This window comes from Lissotriton helveticus, chromosome 5_1, assembly GCF_964261635.1.
Source record: "Lissotriton helveticus chromosome 5_1, aLisHel1.1, whole genome shotgun sequence".
In the NCBI taxonomy this organism is placed as follows: Eukaryota; Metazoa; Chordata; class Amphibia; order Caudata; family Salamandridae; genus Lissotriton; species Lissotriton helveticus.
The window spans coordinates 2,003,778,535-2,003,799,180 of NC_136065.1; the positions used below are offsets into that span (position 1 = coordinate 2,003,778,535).

Here is a 20,646-nt window from a genome sequence, read left to right on the forward strand (position 1 = left end):
TCTTCAGCCCGGCTAGCTTGACTCCAAGTGGTGTGGAGTGCCTGGGACCCACGTCTGGGCATCCCCAGCGCACTTAGGGCGCAATTGCAAAAAAGAACAAGTGATGGACTGAATGTGGATCAATGTCACACACTCCCCCAGTCAAAAGATCTGGGCCTAAATCCATCGTTTTTTTGCACTCCACACCACCCTGGGTCAGATAATGGCTTTATGCAAATCAGCTCTGACCCTGTTGCCCCATGGGAACAGTCCAGTCCGAACTACAACAGCCATATCTTTCCCAGACCGGAATCAAGCATCCGAGGACCGGACCGGTTTCGAGGTAACACCTCTCTTCAGCCCGGCTAGCTTGACTCCAAGTGGTGTGGAGTGCCTGGGACCCACGTCTGGGCATCCCCAGCGCACTTAGGGCGGCAATTGCAAAAAAGAACAAGTGATGGACTGAATGTGGATCAATGTCACACACTCCCCCAGTCAAAAGATCTGGGCCCAAATCCATCGTTTTTTTGCACTCCACACCACCCTGGGTCAGATAATGGCTTTATGCAAATCAGCTCTGACCCTGTTGCCCCATGGGAACAGTCCAGTCCAAACTACAACAGCCATATCTTTCCCAGACCGGAATCAAGCATCCGGGGGAGTGTGTGACATTGATCCACATTCAGTCCATCACTTGTTCTTTTTTGCAATTGCCGCCCTAAGTGCGCTGGGGATGCCCAGACGTGGGTCCCAGGCACTCCACACCACTTGGAGTCAAGCTAGCCGGGCTGAAGAGAGGTGTTACCTCGAAACCGGTCCGGTCCTCGGATGCTTGATTCCGGTCTGGGAAAGATATGGCTGTTGTAGTTCGGACTGGACTGTTCCCATGGGGCAACAGGGTCAGAGCTGATTTGCATAAAGCCATTATCTGACCCAGGGTGGTGTGGAGTGCAAAAAAACGATGGATTTGGGCCCAGATCTTTTGACTGGGGGAGTGTGTGACATTGATCCACATTCAGTCCATCACTTGTTCTTTTTTGCAATATTTTTGTTGGGAGCCTTTACGGAAACCTGCTCTATCTACCACATAAAGAGGAACAAAATGGCAGCCCAATATTTTATGTGGAATTGACCCAACGGGTTTGCACTGCCACGCAAGAGACCAGATGAAATCTGAGAAAATATTTTGACTGCATATATCTCGACCAGCATACATGTTATAAATGGAACAATCCTTGAGGATCAATCTTCCGCCTCAGTATATGTTAGTAACACTTTCCTTGAGTAAACACATTTAATTTTTCAAAACGGATTGCTGCTTGGATATTGACCATTTTCCCCAGGTGACTGGTATCCACTAGGTCTATTCTCCATCCTCAAGCAACAAACCTACCTACTCCCATATACACAGCAAATCCTAAGAGATTGAAATAGAATGGTCTGCTGACCGAGGACATCGAGGGGCAATGCGCACTCCTTCGAGAGCAGCTCTGAAAGTAATTCTATATCAATCATGTGTTTGTTAAGCGCACCTACTCACCCGTAAGTGTCTGAAGGTGCTGTGGAGGAGGGGAGGTGCAGGTTCCAGTCCATCAAGGAGGGGGTCTGTCGAAGAGCCAAGTTTTGATGTTTCTCATGAAGATGGAGAGTGATGTCTGTCTAAGGTGGAGTGGTAGGGCATTCCAGGCTTTGGCGTGAGGAAGGAGAAGGAGCAGCCTCCTGATCTGGTCTTTCCGGCGCGGGGGACCACTGCGTAGGAGAGCTGGGCTGATCGTAGGGTCCTTTGGAGTGCGTGGAATCTGAGTCGGCTGTACAGGTATGCTGGTCCGGTTTTGTGGAGGGCTTTGTGTGCGTGGGTGAGGATCTTGAAGGTGATTCTAGTCCTGATGGGGAGCCAGTGGAGTGTGCGCAGGTGCTGGGAGATGTGGCAGTGTCTTGGCAGGTTGAGGACCAGTCTCAAGGTGGTGTTCTGGATGTTTTGTAGATTGCGGGTGAGGTTTTTGTTTGTTCCAGCGTAGAGTGTGTTGCCTTAGTCCAGTCTGCTGGTGACTAGGGCATGAGTGACGGTCTTTCTGTGCTCGAGTATGATCCATTTGAAGGTCTTGCGTAGGAGGCGGAGGGTATGGAAGCAGGAGGATGCGACGGAGTTGATCTGGCAGTTCTTTTTGAGCTCGGAGTACAGGACGATTCCAAGGTTGCATGCGTGGTCTGTGGGGGTGGGTGGGCTTCTGAGGGGGGGGGGGGGGCACCAAGTGTCGTTCCAGGCATCGGGGTGTAGGTGCATGATGAGTACTTCTGTTTTGAGTTGTAGGCAGCTTCGTTTCATCCATTTGGCAACAGCTTCCATGCCTTCTTGAAAGTTGTGTTAGGCTGCATTGGAATCGTTGGATAGGGAGAGGATGAGTTGGGTGTCGTCTGCGTATGAAACAATGTTGAGTCCGTGGGGTCTGACGATGGGGGCGAGCGGAGTCATGTAGACGTTGAAGAGTGTGGGGCTGAGGGAGGACCCCCGGGGGACTCCGCACGTGGTTGGTGTAGGGTCCAAGAGGAAGGGAGGGAGTCTGACCTGCTGCGTTCTGCCGCAGAGGAAAGAGTGGATCCAGTCGAGGGCCTTTTCCCTGATTCCTGCATTGTTGGGTCTGCATGTTAGGATGCGGTGGGAGACTGTGTTGAAGGCCGCTGAGCGGTCGAGGAGGATGAGGGCTACTGTTTCTCCTTTGTCCAGTAGGGAGCGTATGTTGTAGCGGCGAGGAGGACGGTTTCTACACTGTGGTTTTTTTCTGAAGCCGGATTGGGAGGAGTCGAGGATGTTGTGCTCTTCGATGAAGGTGGCAAGTTGGCTGTTGATGGCTTTTTCGATGACTTTCGCTGGGTTAGTCATCGGGAGCAGGTAAATGGGTCTGTAGTTTTTGAGGTTGGTGGGGTCTGCCGAGGGCTTGTTCAGGAGGGGTTGACCTCTGCGTGTTTCCAGTCATCGTGGAAGGACGCGGTCGCTAGTGAGCTGTTGATGGTGTGGTAAGCATGGGTGCGATGGTGTCTGTTGAAGATATGGTGGGGACAGGAGTTCGTGGGGGCCCTGGAGTGGATTGACTTTATAAACTTCAGTGTGTCTTCGGTGGTGAGGGCTGTCCAACTGCCAATCGTTGGTTTCAGGGTGTCGGGGGTGGCTGGTGAGGGTTCAGTGCATTGGTTGTCTTGGTTGAAGTTGTCGTAGATGGTCTTGATTTTGTGGTGGAAGAAGGCGCTGAGTCTATCCTATGCAAGATTTGGAGAAATTCACCAAGAAACATCCTCTGCTGTATCATAACACCACTTCCAATAAATAATTAAATTAAATGGTTCACTCAGGCCCTTAAACAGAGCTGAAAAAGGTCAACTGAGAATTCTGACTAATAAAGAAATATCCATGTGATTTAACACAAGTTGCAAAATTTAGGAAGATAAGAAAAGATTATAAAAAAGAGATTTGGGCAGAAAAAAAGCAATATTATGATCAGTTCAGGGTTAAACTGCTATACGGCAGCCATAGTATGTGTCTGCAGGAATTCTGAAAAACTATCAACCATACGGATAAAGGTTGTTAAACTGCAAACAATGCTAACATCTCCGAGCCAACATTAGGGTTAATTATCTTAGCTCGAAATATATTGGAAAGTATCAAGATACCAATATTATTGCTGGGAGAGAAGAACAATTGTGTCTCTCTCTTGAAAATTTTAAGTCATCTGCACAGAGCAGAATGACAACATCTTGACCGGTTATAAAGAAAGACAACTTGAAAAATTACTGCTAAAAATCCTTGCAATGTAAGCTCCAGGACCCAATGGTCTACCTCAAGTTCTTTTGAAAACAAACCTACTGGTCAACAAAACTGATGCCGATATATAATCACATTTTGAAAAATTAGCCAATGCCGGACTCCTGTAGGGGGGCAATCCTACATTCAATATTTACAAGCCAGGTCTAGCAAACTATCGGTTAATCGCCTTTTTGATAATCATAGATTCTATGTTATCCAACCCATGCTTCATAATATCTTTGGTAACACATCAATCAGAGAAGAAAGCCTCAAAATTCCTTTCCCAATGGCTACACGCCATGATAAATCATGTGCTTAATAACATGTTTATTATCAGCATTTGTATGCCAAGAATATGAAATCGTCACAGTATGGCACCTAAGATTATGCCAGAAATTAGAAAAAATCTGTTCTGATGAATCTCAGAGAACAACATGTTCTGAGAGGTGTTTGCCCAGAAAGTATGGCTTACAGAATTACTACCCAGACAAAACGTAATATGTACCGCCAAGATAACATTCCTTAGAAGTTACTGCCTAGGTAGTGTGTCTTTTTAGCAAGCCCTTACATCTTTTGCTCTAATGACATACACAATATGTTTATGGTTTTGAAAATATATACTCTTTTCTTTTAGGAGAAGTTTCAAAGTTATCTAGACTGTTTGAAGAAAGAGCTGGAGGATTCACTAGAACTGCATCACAAAAAAGAGATGAAAATGACACAACTGGAGGTAAGAGAACAGTAACAGATATACCAGTAGGGTTGAGAAAGCATTCCAAACATTGATTTGCTTTACAAATTTCCAGCATGACTACAGAATTCTTATCAGGGGTTGGCCACAAAACCTAGATTAGTTTTCTTTTCTGACTGTGCTTTGAAACTATCACCTGCAGCGTCCATGAATATAAAGGCATTAAGTCACTTTAAGACCACAGGGTTTTCCAGCGTTTTTATTCGGATGTTGTGTAAAGGTGATCAATTGTATCTCCGATTTATGCTTAGCGGTCTTCTTCGGGGTGGTGACGATGGTTACAAGGATATTATCGAAGTACATCACTACATGTTAAGGCAGAGGTCTTCATCCTTTGCTATAACAAGAGCTACTTCTGATCAGTGACAATAATCCAGAGCTACTTATGACTTTGACCACTGTTGCAATAGTGACCACATCAAATACAATATTGTAGTGGCAACATCTTGTAGGATTACTAGTAGTTATAAACTGTCATATCAAAATATAATTTCCAGAAAATTGATTAATAGAATAACATGAAATTAAGTAGTTATAAGTAAGTATAGATTTACTACTCTCAACTCCACAACTACATAAAGCTGCAAAATAAATAGATGTGGAGTGAAGAATGTTTATAAAATAAAACTCACTCCCACGGCATCTGTGCGAGTTAATGGTGACTCCTCCGTCCCCTTTCCAATCTGTAAAGGTACGAGGCAGGGTTGTCCGCTGTCTCCCCTCTTACTCGCCCTTTATATGGAGGCTATGGCTCAAAGGATACGTGACAGCCCCCTTATATCTGGGGTTCGCTCTAGAGGGACACAGACATGCAATTAGTTTATATACGTATGACGTCATGGCTACGTTGGAAGATCCCTTGACCTACCACCCGGCATTCAAGGCTGAACTCGAGCTATTCGCACAGGCGGTGGGATTTAAGGTCATCCTTTTAAGTCCCAAGCTCTCAATCTATTGCTCCGGGCCCCCACGCTTACCGAGTTACAATGCTCTTACCATATCCAGAAGGCTCAGCCTCAATCCCCCTACATCAGGTTACAGCTCACAACGAATACTCAAGGCATGGTGTCCCTTAACTATGCCACCCTGCTTTGACAAATACAATTGGACTTGCGCCGCTGGAGACCTCACACCCTTTCTTGGCTAGGCCGAATAGCGGCGGTAAAGATGGCCATGCTGTAGAAAATACTCTTAGGTCCATTGGACATCTTTGTGATGAGACCATTCCCCCGGTCGTTCGAGGTCTTCTACTCACAACAGGGTGTTTCTGAATTTAACGCTACCGGTACCACCAGATTAGACACTGGGTGACGCACTCCACAATCCGACCCTACGCTCAACGCCATCTCACCTCTTTCGAGAGGTGGCTGCTTTTCCAACACTTCAGATGCTCACCTTCTATCCAAACTATACGGCCTCCCGCTAACTGTTCTTATATCTCCAGGCCAGAGAAAATTAGAGTCTGAACTGGGCCACTCCTTCACACAGGGGGAATGGGGAGACATTTATCATCGCGCACGTTACACCGCTCGTAATGTGGCAAATATAGAAACATCGACCAAAATCACTACTCACTGGTATCTCACCCCCGCCTGACTGCGCAAGGGGAACCCCACTCCCAGCCCCATATGTTGGCATGACTGTGGTTCCCTAGGTACCCTGACACACTTGCTATGGGAGTGTCCCAGGATCACAGCCTACTGGGTGCAAGCATTGGATGACACAGCTGCCCTGCTTCCCAGCCTGCACTATCATATCTTCTTACATTTCCCCTCAAGTCCAAAGTGTGTATTTGATGTCCAGCAGAGCTGGAATTTCAAACGTTTGTTCTATCCTCCTGTGTCGTAAATCCGCCCATGGATGCTAGTAAAGGCAGGTGGCCAATCAGTCAAGTCAGTCAATTTACTTTATTCAATGCTTTTAAAATAAGATCGTAAAAGTACAGATAAGTACAATTATAAACATATATACAAAAGAGAAAATTATCTACAAAACAAGTTAAAATGGTTAAAAAAAGTGCGTAACATTCACATTTAGGAGACAGTTGATAAAACCCAGCTGATAAAAAACAACGGTTTGAAATGTATTCTCAAATATTATATAATTGCCTGATCTTTTGTGATTGAATTAAAAAAAACACCTAAGAGAAACCAACCATAGGATTAAGCAAAGATTGTAAAAAATACATTGCTAAATGACATTCTTTAAAATGCTATTTACACATCAGTGGCAAAATAAAACTTTTGTGAGGTTCCATGTAAAATTTGCAAATGAAAAAAATGTGTAAATTTGAATTTACAGAAACGCCATCACAAGGACAAAATGGTGCTTCATATAGGGAATATATTCCAGCTGGATAGGCCAACATACAAGGGATAACATTCTGTCGGAATCTGATTAAAAAGAATCTATGACGTGAGTTTGTCACTGTAAATAAGTATGATGCTGACCCTTTCTGTGTCATTGGCCCCTCTAAGTATGATTTGACCGATACTTTTGTGCAGTTTGTATTCAATCTTGCAGCAGTCCTTTGTTTAAGGAAATAGGATGTTATCTCCTGTTTTGAGATGTTCAAACAGTTACTAGGGGCATCAAATAGAAGCTCTAGGTCTGGAGAAGAAAGGTGCGGATTTAATGTAGGTGGTCCCCGGGATCCTGTGGGCATTTTCCAGAGATAGGCAGTCTTCAATTAAATTTTGGGTGACATAAATACATTCCCTTCTCCAGATGGAATGCCACAAGGTGATTGGAGCCAAATTAATTGTATCAGTAACATATGGGACATCAAACTCTGTATGGGCAATAAAGTTGGAGCAGCTTATGGGGAGGTCCACTAGTTTTTTCCAAAAAGGGTCCTCTATAGTTTGGAGGGGAGAGGGGTTAGCATAACCCCATAAGCCTGACCCGCAAGTTGCTACCGACACTGATTTAGCTGCATAAACCTTTACTACTATGTCGATCGGCTTCGCCCCCAATTTTTTAATAAATGAATGAAGAGCAATAATACTTCTCTCAACTGATAACCCCCTAGAGGCGAGCATAGTGGCCAATCATAACCCCCAATTCGGTTGGTACCTTTTTTCATCTTCAAAACGTAAGCAATCAGGACATATGTCCACGTCACCTGTTCTTTCAGTTAAAATGTTTTTCAAATTATTTGGTGTACTTTTAATATTAATTCCAGAATCATCAGCTATCTGTTCATATTAGTTAGCATGTATACAATTTTACTTATTTCAGTACTCGTCTTTGAACAATTATTCATTCTATGCCAACAGTGCCTAATGCTCAGTGTGAGTATGGTTGGAGCAGTCGACCGTTGTCAGTCATATAGGTGCTTACAACCATGTGACTGGAAGAAGGATAGAACTGTACTAACAGAAGTTACATATGTACCGAACTGTCATCATGTGTCAGTCAGCCTATTCAGTCTTTAATCCAAGTAGTAGATACAATCTTGCTCCGACTGCCTTGTACAAAGCTTCTGTACAGAGTAGCTGACATATATGTTGGCTTAACTGAGTTATTAAAGGCGAAACCTTCGACAAGAATGGGTTGTGAACAACAGCTTATACTCAGTATAAGAGTTTTTTTTGCTTCTCTATTGCTTTATACGAAAGCGCTACATTGGTGCTTGAGGCAAAAGGGAAGATTTCAGAGTGCAGTGCAGGAATGTAAGCTCTAAATGGCTATGCATAAACTAGGAAAATTACTACCAGCCAAAGAACACATGGCACCTTGGCAACGAGGTAAAAAACCCATTACTTGTCGCCTTTGTGGGAGCGGCAAGGAGGATATTTTGCATTTGGTTTGCTCCTGTAATCCCGTTGAGGAAATAAAGGAAACCACTGTTAACGAAACCCTTTAACCAAAGAGGAATAAGAACAAGAAGACAGGCTATCTTAGCTTCCTTCGACCCAGGGGACACTCAACTAAATTGACGTTTTGTCAAATTTCTATTAAAAGTGGAGCAAAGGCTTAAAGAACTCAAAAATGATCCAGTGTTTTTGACATAAGAAGCAATTTAGCTGTCATACTTTAGAAGCAAACTAGAGTCCACATAATATTATTAGGGGCTGAACCATCAACTCTTACTGAATCCCCATAAAGACAACCAATGAACTAGAATACTTTCCTTGAATGTTCCTTTTGCCTAAATCACGACTACGCTTGCCTCCTACCATTGGAAATATTTTGATACTAAAGATTTTATATTCGAATTTTGCCTCCCCGTGAATTTTAGGTTTTAGTATGTGTGTATATATATGTTACTATCAAATGATTACATTAATTGGTAGGCTGTTAGGGGCGGATTGTGGAAGAGGTGTGGCGCCGCGGCCAGGGCCACTGACTCCGGAATCTGGGGATCACGGTTCGATCCCCGGCACCGGCGGCAGATTAGCCCAGCACCATGTGACTCTGGGCAATAGCTTGCTTAATCTTCCCGACGGCCCCCAGCGCCTAGAGACCCTTACGGGTGATTGTGCGCTTTACAAATGTGGATTTATTATTATTATTATTATTGTCATCTATTGGCATATATATGAATTGAAATGCTTCTGTGTAACAGCATCTTCAATTTTTTAATTTGAAACTACCATATTTCCCTTTTTAAATCTGTTATATTTGAAAAACTGAATCGCAAGATTTTACCAATGATTTTAGCTCACTATGTAAATATATATCCTGTACATTGCAGGGGTTTTAAGTAATTAAGCAATTGTTTAAAATGAACTCAAACTCTGTTATCCTTTTTTAAATCTTTATTTCATAACAATGTGTTTATGCCAGTAATGGTTGATTTCTGGACTTACTTTACTCTAGTGGCTGACATTTAGGTTGATGCAAGTGGGAATGTGTTTAATAATATTTAGCCGTTTAGAATATCCAGTCCATTAAAGGGGCTCAAGATCCTATTTATCAGAGAAGGCGGCAAGTGCTTACCGTACAGAATTCTGCAATGGATCGCACTCCGCTAGCCCCTCTTCCGGGTCGCCCCTAAGCACTCTGGTGTTTGAAGTGCGTGTAGTTCGAAGAATAGAAGTCAAGTTCATAAGTGGTTCACCAAAGTTGGTGCGAGTAGGTACTCGTTGTTCCCAAAATCTCTAGACCCAAGACATGGCTCGGGTTTCGGGATAGTTTCCCTCATCAGTAGAGAACAAGTATGGGGTGGATGAGAAGGCCGCCAAGTAACCGTCACAGGCCTCGATGCCTCTCTGGCTCGCAGGGCGTCTCCAGAAGCTCGTCAGCTTGGCGCTCAAGGGAGCGATAAGTAGAATTCTGCAATGGATCGCACTCCGCTAGCCCCTCTTCCGGGTCGCCCCTAAGCACTCTGGTGTTTGAAGTGCGTGTAGTTCGAAGAATAGAAGTCAAGTTCATAAGTGGTTCACCAAAGTTGGTGCGAGTAGGTACTCGTTGTTCCCAAAATCTCTAGACCCAAGACATGGCTCGGGTTTCGGGATAGTTTCCCTCATCAGTAGAGAACAAGTATGGGGTGGATGAGAAGGCCGCCAAGTAACCGTCACAGGCCTCGATGCCTCTCTGGCTCGCAGGGCGTCTCCAGAAGCTCGTCAGCTTGGCGCTCAAGGGAGCGATAAGTAGAATTCTGCAATGGATCGCACTCCGCTAGCCCCTCTTCCGGGTCGCCCCTAAGCACTCTGGTGTTTGAAGTGCGTGTAGTTCGAAGAATAGAAGTCAAGTTCATAAGTGGTTCACCAAAGTTGGTGCGAGTAGGTACTCGTTGTTCCCAAAATCTCTAGACCCAAGACATGGCTCGGGTTTCGGGATAGTTTCCCTCATCAGTAGAGAACAAGTATGGGGTGGATGAGAAGGCCGCCAAGTAACCGTCACAGGCCTCGATGCCTCTCTGGCTCGCAGGGCGTCTCCAGAAGCTCGTCAGCTTGGCGCTCAAGGGAGCGATAAGTAGAATTCTGCAATGGATCGCACTCCGCTAGCCCCTCTTCCGGGTCGCCCCTAAGCACTCTGGTGTTTGAAGTGCGTGTAGTTCGAAGAATAGAAGTCAAGTTCATAAGTGGTTCACCAAAGTTGGTGCGAGTAGGTACTCGTTGTTCCCAAAATCTCTAGACCCAAGACATGGCTCGGGTTTCGGGATAGTTTCCCTCATCAGTAGAGAACAAGTATGGGGTGGATGAGAAGGCCGCCAAGTAACCGTCACAGGCCTCGATGCCTCTCTGGCTCGCAGGGCGTCTCCAGAAGCTCGTCAGCTTGGCGCTCAAGGGAGCGATAAGTAGAATTCTGCAATGGATCGCACTCCGCTAGCCCCTCTTCCGGGTCGCCCCTAAGCACTCTGGTGTTTGAAGTGCGTGTAGTTCGAAGAATAGAAGTCAAGTTCATAAGTGGTTCACCAAAGTTGGTGCGAGTAGGTACTCGTTGTTCCCAAAATCTCTAGACCCAAGACATGGCTCGGGTTTCGGGATAGTTTCCCTCATCAGTAGAGAACAAGTATGGGGTGGATGAGAAGGCCGCCAAGTAACCGTCACAGGCCTCGATGCCTCTCTGGCTCGCAGGGCGTCTCCAGAAGCTCGTCAGCTTGGCGCTCAAGGGAGCGATAAGTAGAATTCTGCAATGGATCGCACTCCGCTAGCCCCTCTTCCGGGTCGCCCCTAAGCACTCTGGTGTTTGAAGTGCGTGTAGTTCGAAGAATAGAAGTCAAGTTCATAAGTGGTTCACCAAAGTTGGTGCGAGTAGGTACTCGTTGGTCCCAAAATCTCTAGACCCAAGACATGGCTCGGGTTTCGGGATAGTTTCCGTCATCAGTAGAGAACAAGTATGGGGTGGATGAGAAGGCCGCCAAGTAACCGTCACAGGCCTCGATGCCTCTCTGGCTCGCAGGGCGTCTCAAGAAGCTCGTCAGCTTGGCGCTCAAGGGAGCGATAAGTAGAATTCTGCAATGGATCGCATTCCGCTAGCCCCTCTTCCGGGTCGCCCCTAAGCACTCTGGTGTTTGAAGTGCGTGTAGTTCGAAGAATAGAAGTCAAGTTCATAAGTGGTTCACCAAAGTTGGTGCGAGTGGGTACTCGTTGTTCCCAAAATCTCTAGACCCAAGACATGGCTCGGGTTTCGGGATAGTTTCCCTCATCAGTAGAGAACAAGTATGGGGTGGATGAGAAGGTTCGCCAAGTAACCGTCACAGGCCTCGATGCCTCTCTGGCTCGCAGGGCGTCTCCAGAAGCTCGTCAGCTTGGCGCTCAAGGGAGCGATAAGTAGAATTCTGCAATGGATCGCACTCCGCTAGCCCCTCTTCCGGGTCGCCCCTAAGCACTCTGGTGTTTGAAGTGCGTGTAGTTCGAAGAATAGAAGTCAAGTTCATAAGTGGTTCACCAAAGTTGGTGCGAGTAGGTACTCGTTGTTCCCAAAATCTCTAGACCCAAGACATGGCTCGGGTTTCGGGATAGTTTCCCTCATCAGTAGAGAACAAGTATGGGGTGGATGAGAAGGCCGCCAAGTAACCGTCACAGGCCTCGATGCCTCTCTGGCTCGCTGGGCGTCTCCAGAAGCTCGTCAGCTTGGCGCTCAAGGGAGCGATAAGTAGAATTCTGCAATGGATCGCACTCCGCTAGCCCCTCTTCCGGGTCGCCCCTAAGCACTCTGGTGTTTGAAGTGCGTGTAGTTCGAAGAATAGAAGTCAAGTTCATAAGTGGTTCACCAAAGTTGGTGCGAGTAGGTACTCGTTGTTCCCAAAATCTCTAGACCCAAGACATGGCTCGGGTTTCGGGATAGTTTCCCTCATCAGTAGAGAACAAGTATGGGGTGGATGAGAAGGCCGCCAAGTAACGGTCACAGGCCTCGATGCCTCTCTGGCTCGCAGGGCGTCTCCAGAAGCTCGTCAGCTTGGCGCTCAAGGGAGCGATAAGTAGAATTCTGCAATGGATCGCACTCCGCTAGCCCCTCTTCCGGGTCGCCCCTAAGCACTCTGGTGTTTGAAGTGCGTGTAGTTCGAAGAATAGAAGTCAAGTTCATAAGTGGTTCACCAAAGTTGGTGCGAGTAGGTACTCGTTGTTCCCAAAATCTCTAGACCCAAGACATGGCTCGGGTTTCGGGATAGTTTCCCTCATCAGTAGAGAACAAGTATGGGGTGGATGAGAAGGCCGCCAAGTAACCATCACAGGCCTCGATGCCTCTCTGGCTCGCAGGGCGTCTCCAGAAGCTCGTCAGCTTGGCGCTCAAGGGAGCGATAAGTAGAATTCTGCAGTTGGATCGCACTCCGCTAGCCCCTCTTCCGGGTCGCCCCTAAGCACTCTGGTGTTTGAAGTGCGTGTAGTTCGAAGAATAGAAGTCAAGTTCATAAGTGGTTCACCAAAGTTGGTGCGAGTAGGTACTCGTTGTTCCCAAAATCTCTAGACCCAAGACATGGCTCGGGTTTCGGGATAGTTTCCCTCATCAGTAGAGAACAAGTATGGGGTGGATGAGAAGGCCGCCAAGTAACCGTCACAGGCCTCGATGCCTCTCTGGCTCGCAGGGCGTCTCCAGAAGCTCGTCAGCTTGGCGCTCAAGGGAGCGATAAGTAGAATTCTGCAATGGATCGCACTCCGATAGCCCCTCTTCCGGGTCGCCCCTAAGCACTCTGGTGTTTGAAGTGCGTGTAGTTCGAAGAATAGAAGTCAAGTTCATAAGTGGTTCACCAAAGTTGGTGCGAGTAGGTACTCGTTGTTCCCAAAATCTCTAGACCCAAGACATGGCTCGGGTTTCGGGATAGTTTCCCTCATCAGTAGAGAACAAGTATGGGGTGGATGAGAAGGCCGCCAAGTAACCGTCACAGGCCTCGATGCCTCTCTGGCTCGCAGGGCGTCTCCAGATGCTGCCCTGCGTGCCGGTTCGGGCATCGAGGCCATTGACGGTTGTTTGGCGGCCTTCTCCTCCACCCCTAACCATTTCTCTACTGATGAGGGAAGTTATCCCGAAACCCGAGCCATGTCTCGGGCGATACCCAAAAACCCGGGACATGTATCGGGTCTAGAGATTCATCAGTCCAACAAGTACCGACTTGCACCCACCTGGGTGATCCACTATTGAACTACAAGTACCAGAATCCCGAGGGGCGATCCGGAGGAGGGGCTAGCGGTGTGCGCTCCATTGCGGTGGTTTCTGCTTACCGTGCAGCTTGATTACTGTGGGTGGGAAGGATAAAAGTAATAACGGTTTTTATTCATTAGACATTTGCATTTATATAGTTCTTACTACCCCTGACAAAGCACTGACATTGCATTAGTGGAAAAACACATATAACTGTTATTTCTTCAGGGTTTGGCCATTAGGCACTGGGCTGGAAGGTTCTCACAGATTCTTGGAGCTATTAACATTTAGTTGTACCTCCCAGACAGTTTATGTACCGAACTGCTGAGAGATTGTCCATTGAAAGAAAAACAATAGGGCCACATATTTTGTTTTTCACACAGGAACCTGCAAGCATCAACAGTTGATGTGCAACATGATCCTCTTGCAACCACGTGCCACCAGTCGAGAACTGATCATATTTTGAGCCCCAACCAGTCCGACTTGCATTGGATTCTAAAACAAGATCTGGTACGGTAGAGAAATTTGAGTGGCTGTTCGCCGCTCCTAAGTGGTCTAACCATCATTGGAGCTCAGACATGATTCTTGATATAACTGAATGATATCACAATAGGAGACTCTGTCAGAGATGTCAAATTTTGAATCTTAGCAAGGACCAGTATTGCAGGTGATGGAGCACGATGGTGCTCTAAAATTGTAGGGGTGCATCATAATCATGGATAGTCCGTACCAGCATATATTCCTGTGTTGGATTAACATGTGGTTATTAGAAGATGTGTTGTAATAATGATGTGATGTTAAATCAATAGAAAAAGTATTTGTGCCATGCAAAGAGAAATGAAATCACATCCATGGAAAGATTAACTTTTAGTAAATGGCATTTGCCTAAACAAAAGCTCATGTGAATGTAGTGCATTTCTATTTAAACGTGCACCATGATGAAGATTGCACGTGGAGATGACAAGTTGTGCTTAATGTGTAGTTATTGTAGGTGTTCGCAAAGCAGCATTAACATGTATGTATAATTGACGTGTAGAGGCCTAAATGAAATGTTCATGTTGTGTATATGAAAGGCTTATTTGTTTATTCTTATGTTAGCCGGGTTGTGTAGGCCTGAAAATTTAATTTCCCTGGTAAGCTCTCACATTTGGAGGTAGTCAGTGAATTTCTTGTGTATGCAAGGTTGTTCTGTTCTCACGTTTCGGTTGCAGGTAGAAGAAGCTGCCTCTGTTAGAACTAACGCTCTTTGTTTTAGGAGTTAGGCATGGAGGAGAAACAAAGTAAAAGGAAGGCCGATAATTGGGAGCCGGTGATCCGGTGTTCTTTCTTGCTGAAAAAGGCCTGGGAATCCAGGTCATGGTGCTGAACATTGGAAGGAGCGTGGAAGACGACAGAATATTACCTAGAAGAGGTGTCCGTTGAGATGAGGTGATCTGTGGGCGTGTTTTACGTCTTTGCATTTTGTATTAGGGACAGTGTCCCAATGGAGGAGAGGTAGAAGGAGACAGGATGAGCCAGGAGAGGGGATGAGGAGATCGATCTAGAAAGAGCTTTTAAAACAAGCTCTATAGCATTGACTACTTGACCCATACATGTGAGTGTACTTCTTACGAATTCTTCACAAGCGGACACCTTTAATTGATCTTGCCTGGGAAACGCTAAGTAGGGATATCATCTTAGCGATAGAGTAGGGATAGTCTAATGCTTTTCACTTTTCAGCCACAGATGAAGGCTGACTTAAATATTGGCACAATTAATTAACGAGAGATGTTATTTAATCACATCCTCATCAAAGCATATGTATGACAAAGAGTCTTCACTGAGTATATACAATGTGCCCAGAAGGAAAAAGGAAGTGGGGTAGGTGAGTGGTATTTTGTGAGGATTGGGGTTTAGTGGAAAGTTTAAGAGATCCAGTGAGGTCACCGAATATATCGTTGACATCACACAAGCATGTTTACTAAGCCACATAAGAGATCAATGATACACCTAGGCCATATATTGAAACACAGTAATAATAATCTGTTGTTCATGGATAGGTAAGGATGTGGAAGTCGACGTTTCGACCCCTGATAGACGTAGGTTAAGTTCCACCTTACTACGGGGTCTTCCTCAGGACTGGGCCTGGTGGTGTGGGTGAGTGAGGGCACCAAAAATCCGCCTCATTTGTGGCGCAGATTCAACGAGACAAGGTGGACCGGTAGGCTCCTAGTAAACAAGAGAGCATAGCATCCCCTCTGGTAAGTATGCGTATTGACTATTTTGAACATGTGGATCGATCCTCGGTGGCCTAGAAACTCAATTGCAAAGTCGGACTGCCCGTGCCTCAATCGCGGGAGACATCCCTGTCGCTGGAATGAATCTCAGTCCTGAGGAAGACCCCTCAGTACCCCACTTCCTTTTTCCTTCTGGGCACATTCTATATACTTCGTGAAGACTCTTTGTCATACATATGCTTTGATGAGGATGTGATTAAATAACATCTCTCGTTAATTAATTGTGTCATTGTTTTCACTTTAGATTAAGTATAAAGTATTGTTTTTGTTCTTTAATAAGTGCATACTGGGACCACTATCCCTGTAACATTGAATACCCAGGTCCCAGTACTTTTGGGTTTACCCTTCGATGTAATGACTTAAATATTGGAGCAGTCCTTGTGTGTGTTTTTTTCTTTGAACTTTTCATTCTTTACATGATTCACTGGATTAAGCTCACTGGTAGATATGGTTTTGTATTATTTCCCATTTATTTTTACAACCTCGTCTTGAGGTGTTTGTACATCCAGTTGTTTTTGGCTTTGTAATAAACCCACTAAATTGGAGTTCGAAGTCTGTGATTCTTTTGAGTCATAGTTATTACAGACTGTTGAATTACCTAAAATGAGTCTCCCCTTTACACTTCTCAGCAGGTAATAAAGATAAATATCGACCTAGGGTTCCTCATTAAATTTTGTTAGCGGATCCCGGCCTAATCACAGGGGACTTGAACAATTTAGCTTGGATCGAGGATGATCGCAGACCCATAATTCATACTAAAGGCCTGGGGAAAAAAGTTGATTGAGTTAAAACTTGAGTTATCTCCTTTTTATGAGAAACTTTTTCTTTTAGAGGTTGAAGAATCGATTTGTCTGAGTCTATTATGAAACCCAGAAACTCCATTTATTGGGCAGGTTGTACTGCAGGTTTGTCTTTGTTGATCACTCGGGGGATTTATCAATCAGGGGGTTCATAAAGCGTACTACGCACCCGTGAGGGTCTCAAGGCGCTGTGTGTGTGTTTGGGGGGGGGGGTGTTGATAAAGAATCCCAGATTCTAGAGAAGAGTCACAAGCTTTTAGTTTAGATAACAAGTCTTTGTCCAGGGCTAAAAGATGAAAGCAGTCTAGGTGTGCTCTGATGTGCTTTATGACTGTTCATGACCATTGGTGAAACACCAAGGTGACGAAGAAAGACCGAAGGGTAGGCTTTTGAACTGAAAAAATATCTCCTTATTCAAGTTGTAGATATTTCCTGAATGATTGGTGATTCAGAACCAGTAGAAAAGCATCCTGAAGATCTAAGCATACCGTCCGGTCTTTCTGTAGTAAATCCCTGATGTGGATTATCGTTTCCTTTTTAAGATAATGATAAACTACATGATTGTTGAAAGTTTTCAAACTAATGTCAGGCCGGATTTTTTTGTTTTTTCTTTTGAGCCAGAAATATTGTACTTACAAACCCTGATGGGTCAAAAGGAGATATCTCTATTGCCTGTTTGTGAAGGAGAGACTGAACCTCTTGAGTCATTAAAAGCTCTTGTTCTTTGGGAAAAGAAAGAGAATGAGATGTTAAATTTTTAACTGGTGTAGCATAAAGCTTTATACAGTAACCCTTTAATGTACAAAGTACCAAGAGGTCTGCAGGTATCATTTGCCATGCAGAAAAAACAGACTTAAGCTTCCTTCCACTGGAGGATGGCCAGGAAGTAAAGTACTCACCTGAGTTTGGGGATCCTCTATTCAGGAAACTACATTGTCTGAAACCTCTATTTCTCTAAGGGTAAAATTGCTGTTTAAGGTCTTGTTGCCTTGCGAAGGAGCCTCTAGTTTGGGTGAATCCACCTCTTGAGGCATAGCGGCCAGCAACGCAGCTCCTGCCTCTGCCGGACCTGCCAAAAACCTAATGCCCAAAATATTTTTATAAGGAAGCCTGTGCATTTTCTATTGATGCAAAAGTAACCAGATATTTGCTCAGGTCTTTGATAAAGACAACACCAAACAGTAATCCTTTATCTTCCTGACCCACTTCTTTAGTTGCCAACTTTTCCAATTTGCTATCAATCTTTAAGAGTAAGCTCTTGCGCCGTTCTTGAGCCTCAGCCGGATTGGCATTGCCTAAGATACAGATCACTCTCTCTGCACACAATACAATTGGTTAAGGATCCACTTGTCTGCCCTCAATTCTTGCATCCTCTGCTAGATTCAGGATTTTGGTAAGAAGACCAGTGGAAACCAAAATCCTATCTTAGCAATTAGTCCATGCTTTATCTATTCCTTTTTTTGGGATCGTTATGAAATTTGTTTTTAAAAAAGCAGCATATTTGGATCTATTTTTGAGTAGCAGTTAAGTTATTAGGTAACAAGGGCAGTGGGCATTCAGACCAGAGTCTGTTAAGAGTTTTCTTGTCCAAAGGTTGTCTCAATTTAGGTAGCATATAGTGTGATAGATACTCAATTAAAATTTGGGTAGGGTATTAAAATGAGGTAAAACAGAGGTTGAATTCAAGGTGCATATAGAATGAAAATTAGAGGAAGAAGTAGACTCTCAATTCATTAAGAGAAGTTTTTCACCCTTCTCCTGAGTCCCAGGTCAGATCGTTCGGTCTAGATCATCTTTATCCATTTCATTATCTGTATGACAGACAACGTTATCCATTGCATGTAATTGTACAATATGAATAGGTTATTTAATTTGTTAGCTAGATTACCAACCTCAGAGAGCGGTACTGAGTTCTAAGAGTCTTTGAGTTTATTCATTTGTTCTGAATTCGTTTTTTTTTTAACCCTTTTTGAACAAATCGCTTTTGAGTTAGCATCTCTTGCCAACATTGTTTGCACAGAAGCTTCGACTGTTTAAGAAACGTTTGGCAGGGAACCAGAGACAGCTTGCTGTACAGAGTCTAATAATAAAAGATTGTATATTGCCTCTGAGGATTTGAGCTCCTCTTCTTCAGAACATGACTCCATTATAAATAACTGCAACTGAAGTTGGAATTGAGGGCAGTTATTCTAAATTTGGGGAATTTAAATACCCAAGCATTTTTTTTTTAAATTAGTGGAGCACTCTCGAACTCGTGCAGTTGAGACCTCCCTGTGGAAAATCAAAGGGGGAGTGGAGTGGCAGGCTCCAACAAAGGGTGGGTCCCTGTGTGTGGTGCAGGGAGGGAGGCAGGCCAAGGACGAAGGAGACACATTTCTGAAAGGGAGCTTCTTGGACGGATAAAGTGAGGGAGACACACTTCGAAGGCCAGCTTCCTTCTGACATATTGCCGAGGAAGAGAGAGTTTGAGTGGCCGCAGTGCACTGAGAAGAGGGTGAAAAGCAGCAGAAAGTGTGTGGATCAGTGAGGCTCCTGAGTATTAGTATCTCACTGAGGCACAAGTGACAGTTGGACTGCACCAATCAGGAAGTAAAATCAGGTAAAAATATATATTAACCAAACAGCAGAAATATGAATTTAAACGGAGATAAGAACACAATTAAGTTTCATTAGGAAATAAAGGATGATAAAGTACTTATCTTGACTGCGAGCATCAAGAAAAGAGGACTTGTTGCCTCAAGTCAATGGATTTTAGGGTTGCTCTTAGATGATTGGTTGTTATCTTTTTGATTGCATACTGTAGTTTATTTTCTCCAAGCATGATGGGACGGTAGTTTATCTTGGCTGCTATTTAACTAATTGCAAGAAAAGAAAGCTTATTAGAACTTTGGTCTTGTAATAGAATCTGAGCGAATACCATACCAAAGGTGGTAATTTCTATCAGGTGCAATGTGGTTCAATCTCTGTTCTTAGCCGCTTGCTATTCAAGGTGGTGGAGCCTTATCTTTAACCCTACACCCTCCTCGAAGTTGATTTGTTGATCCTCCCCACCCACTAGCCTGTCTGCTCCTCGGAGGTTGTCACCCTCACTGTGCAGTACAATCAGGTCTCAGAGGACCGTCCTAGGCAAACCATTTGACCAGCATGCACTTGCTCCTTTTATGCTGCTGCTCACAGGTCTAGGCCTGGTTGCTGGCAAAGGTACTGTGTAAGCAGCATTCTAAAAGAAAAGTAAAAAATCTGAACTACTGGCTAAATCATTTGAGTTGTGGATACTGTCTAACACACGTGAATGCCGATAGTGTAACATTGTTTCTACAAAAACCGACTCCTTGTGTTTTTTATAGACTCCTAGCTATCAAGTAGCTTTCCGCGGTTGAAGGGCTGGTTCTTTTTAGGGCTACATAAATGCCTGTGCAGGAAGTGTACATCATTCTCTCCTGCAGATCCAAAACCTAGAATTGCTGGTTCTACCTGTTTCCTTTGCTGGACCTGTCACTCAAGATTTCGAGAGATCAGCAAGACTTATTTTTTTTTATTTTTATTTATTTTTTTTATTTTTTTTTTTAAGTTTTATATAGCGCTGGCTAGACCCGGAGCTATCAGAGCACTTTACATGAGCATCAGATCATAGTTACAGGTTACATCATTACAAAGGTTACACAGTTCTTAGAGCATGGCAACATAGTTACATGTAAGGTCAAGATAAAAAATAAGCACAAATACGAAAGGGGAAAAGCAGGCAAGGTGAGAGATTCAGGGGAGGGGGGTTGGAGCACGGGAAGTAGACAGATAATGAGGGCGGGAAAGGGGAGGGGAGGGTGAGAGACACAGCATGGGAAGAGGAGGGGAAGGGTGATGGGGACACAAACCGGTAGACGAGTCAAGGCAACGTCCAAAGTCCAGTAAGCTGTGATCCCAGGGCAGACAAGGGGAGAGATTCAGGGGAGAGAGGATAGGAGCTAGGGAAGACACAATAAGGAGAGACGAAAAGAAGTCTGCCTAAAG

At 44.7% G+C, this 20,646-nt stretch overlaps 1 protein-coding gene across 1 annotated transcript in view; it reads left to right on the top strand.

Moving 5' to 3' along the window:
- Positions 1-20,646, top strand: part of LOC144753943 (E3 ubiquitin-protein ligase TRIM39-like) — a 244,063-nt gene that overhangs the window by 51,043 nt on the left and 172,374 nt on the right. Inside the window, exon 2 of the mRNA XM_078641470.1 lies at positions 4,413-4,508. Coding sequence (XP_078497596.1) covers positions 4,413-4,508 — 96 coding nt within the window. The remainder of the gene's footprint in view (positions 1-4,412; positions 4,509-20,646) is intronic.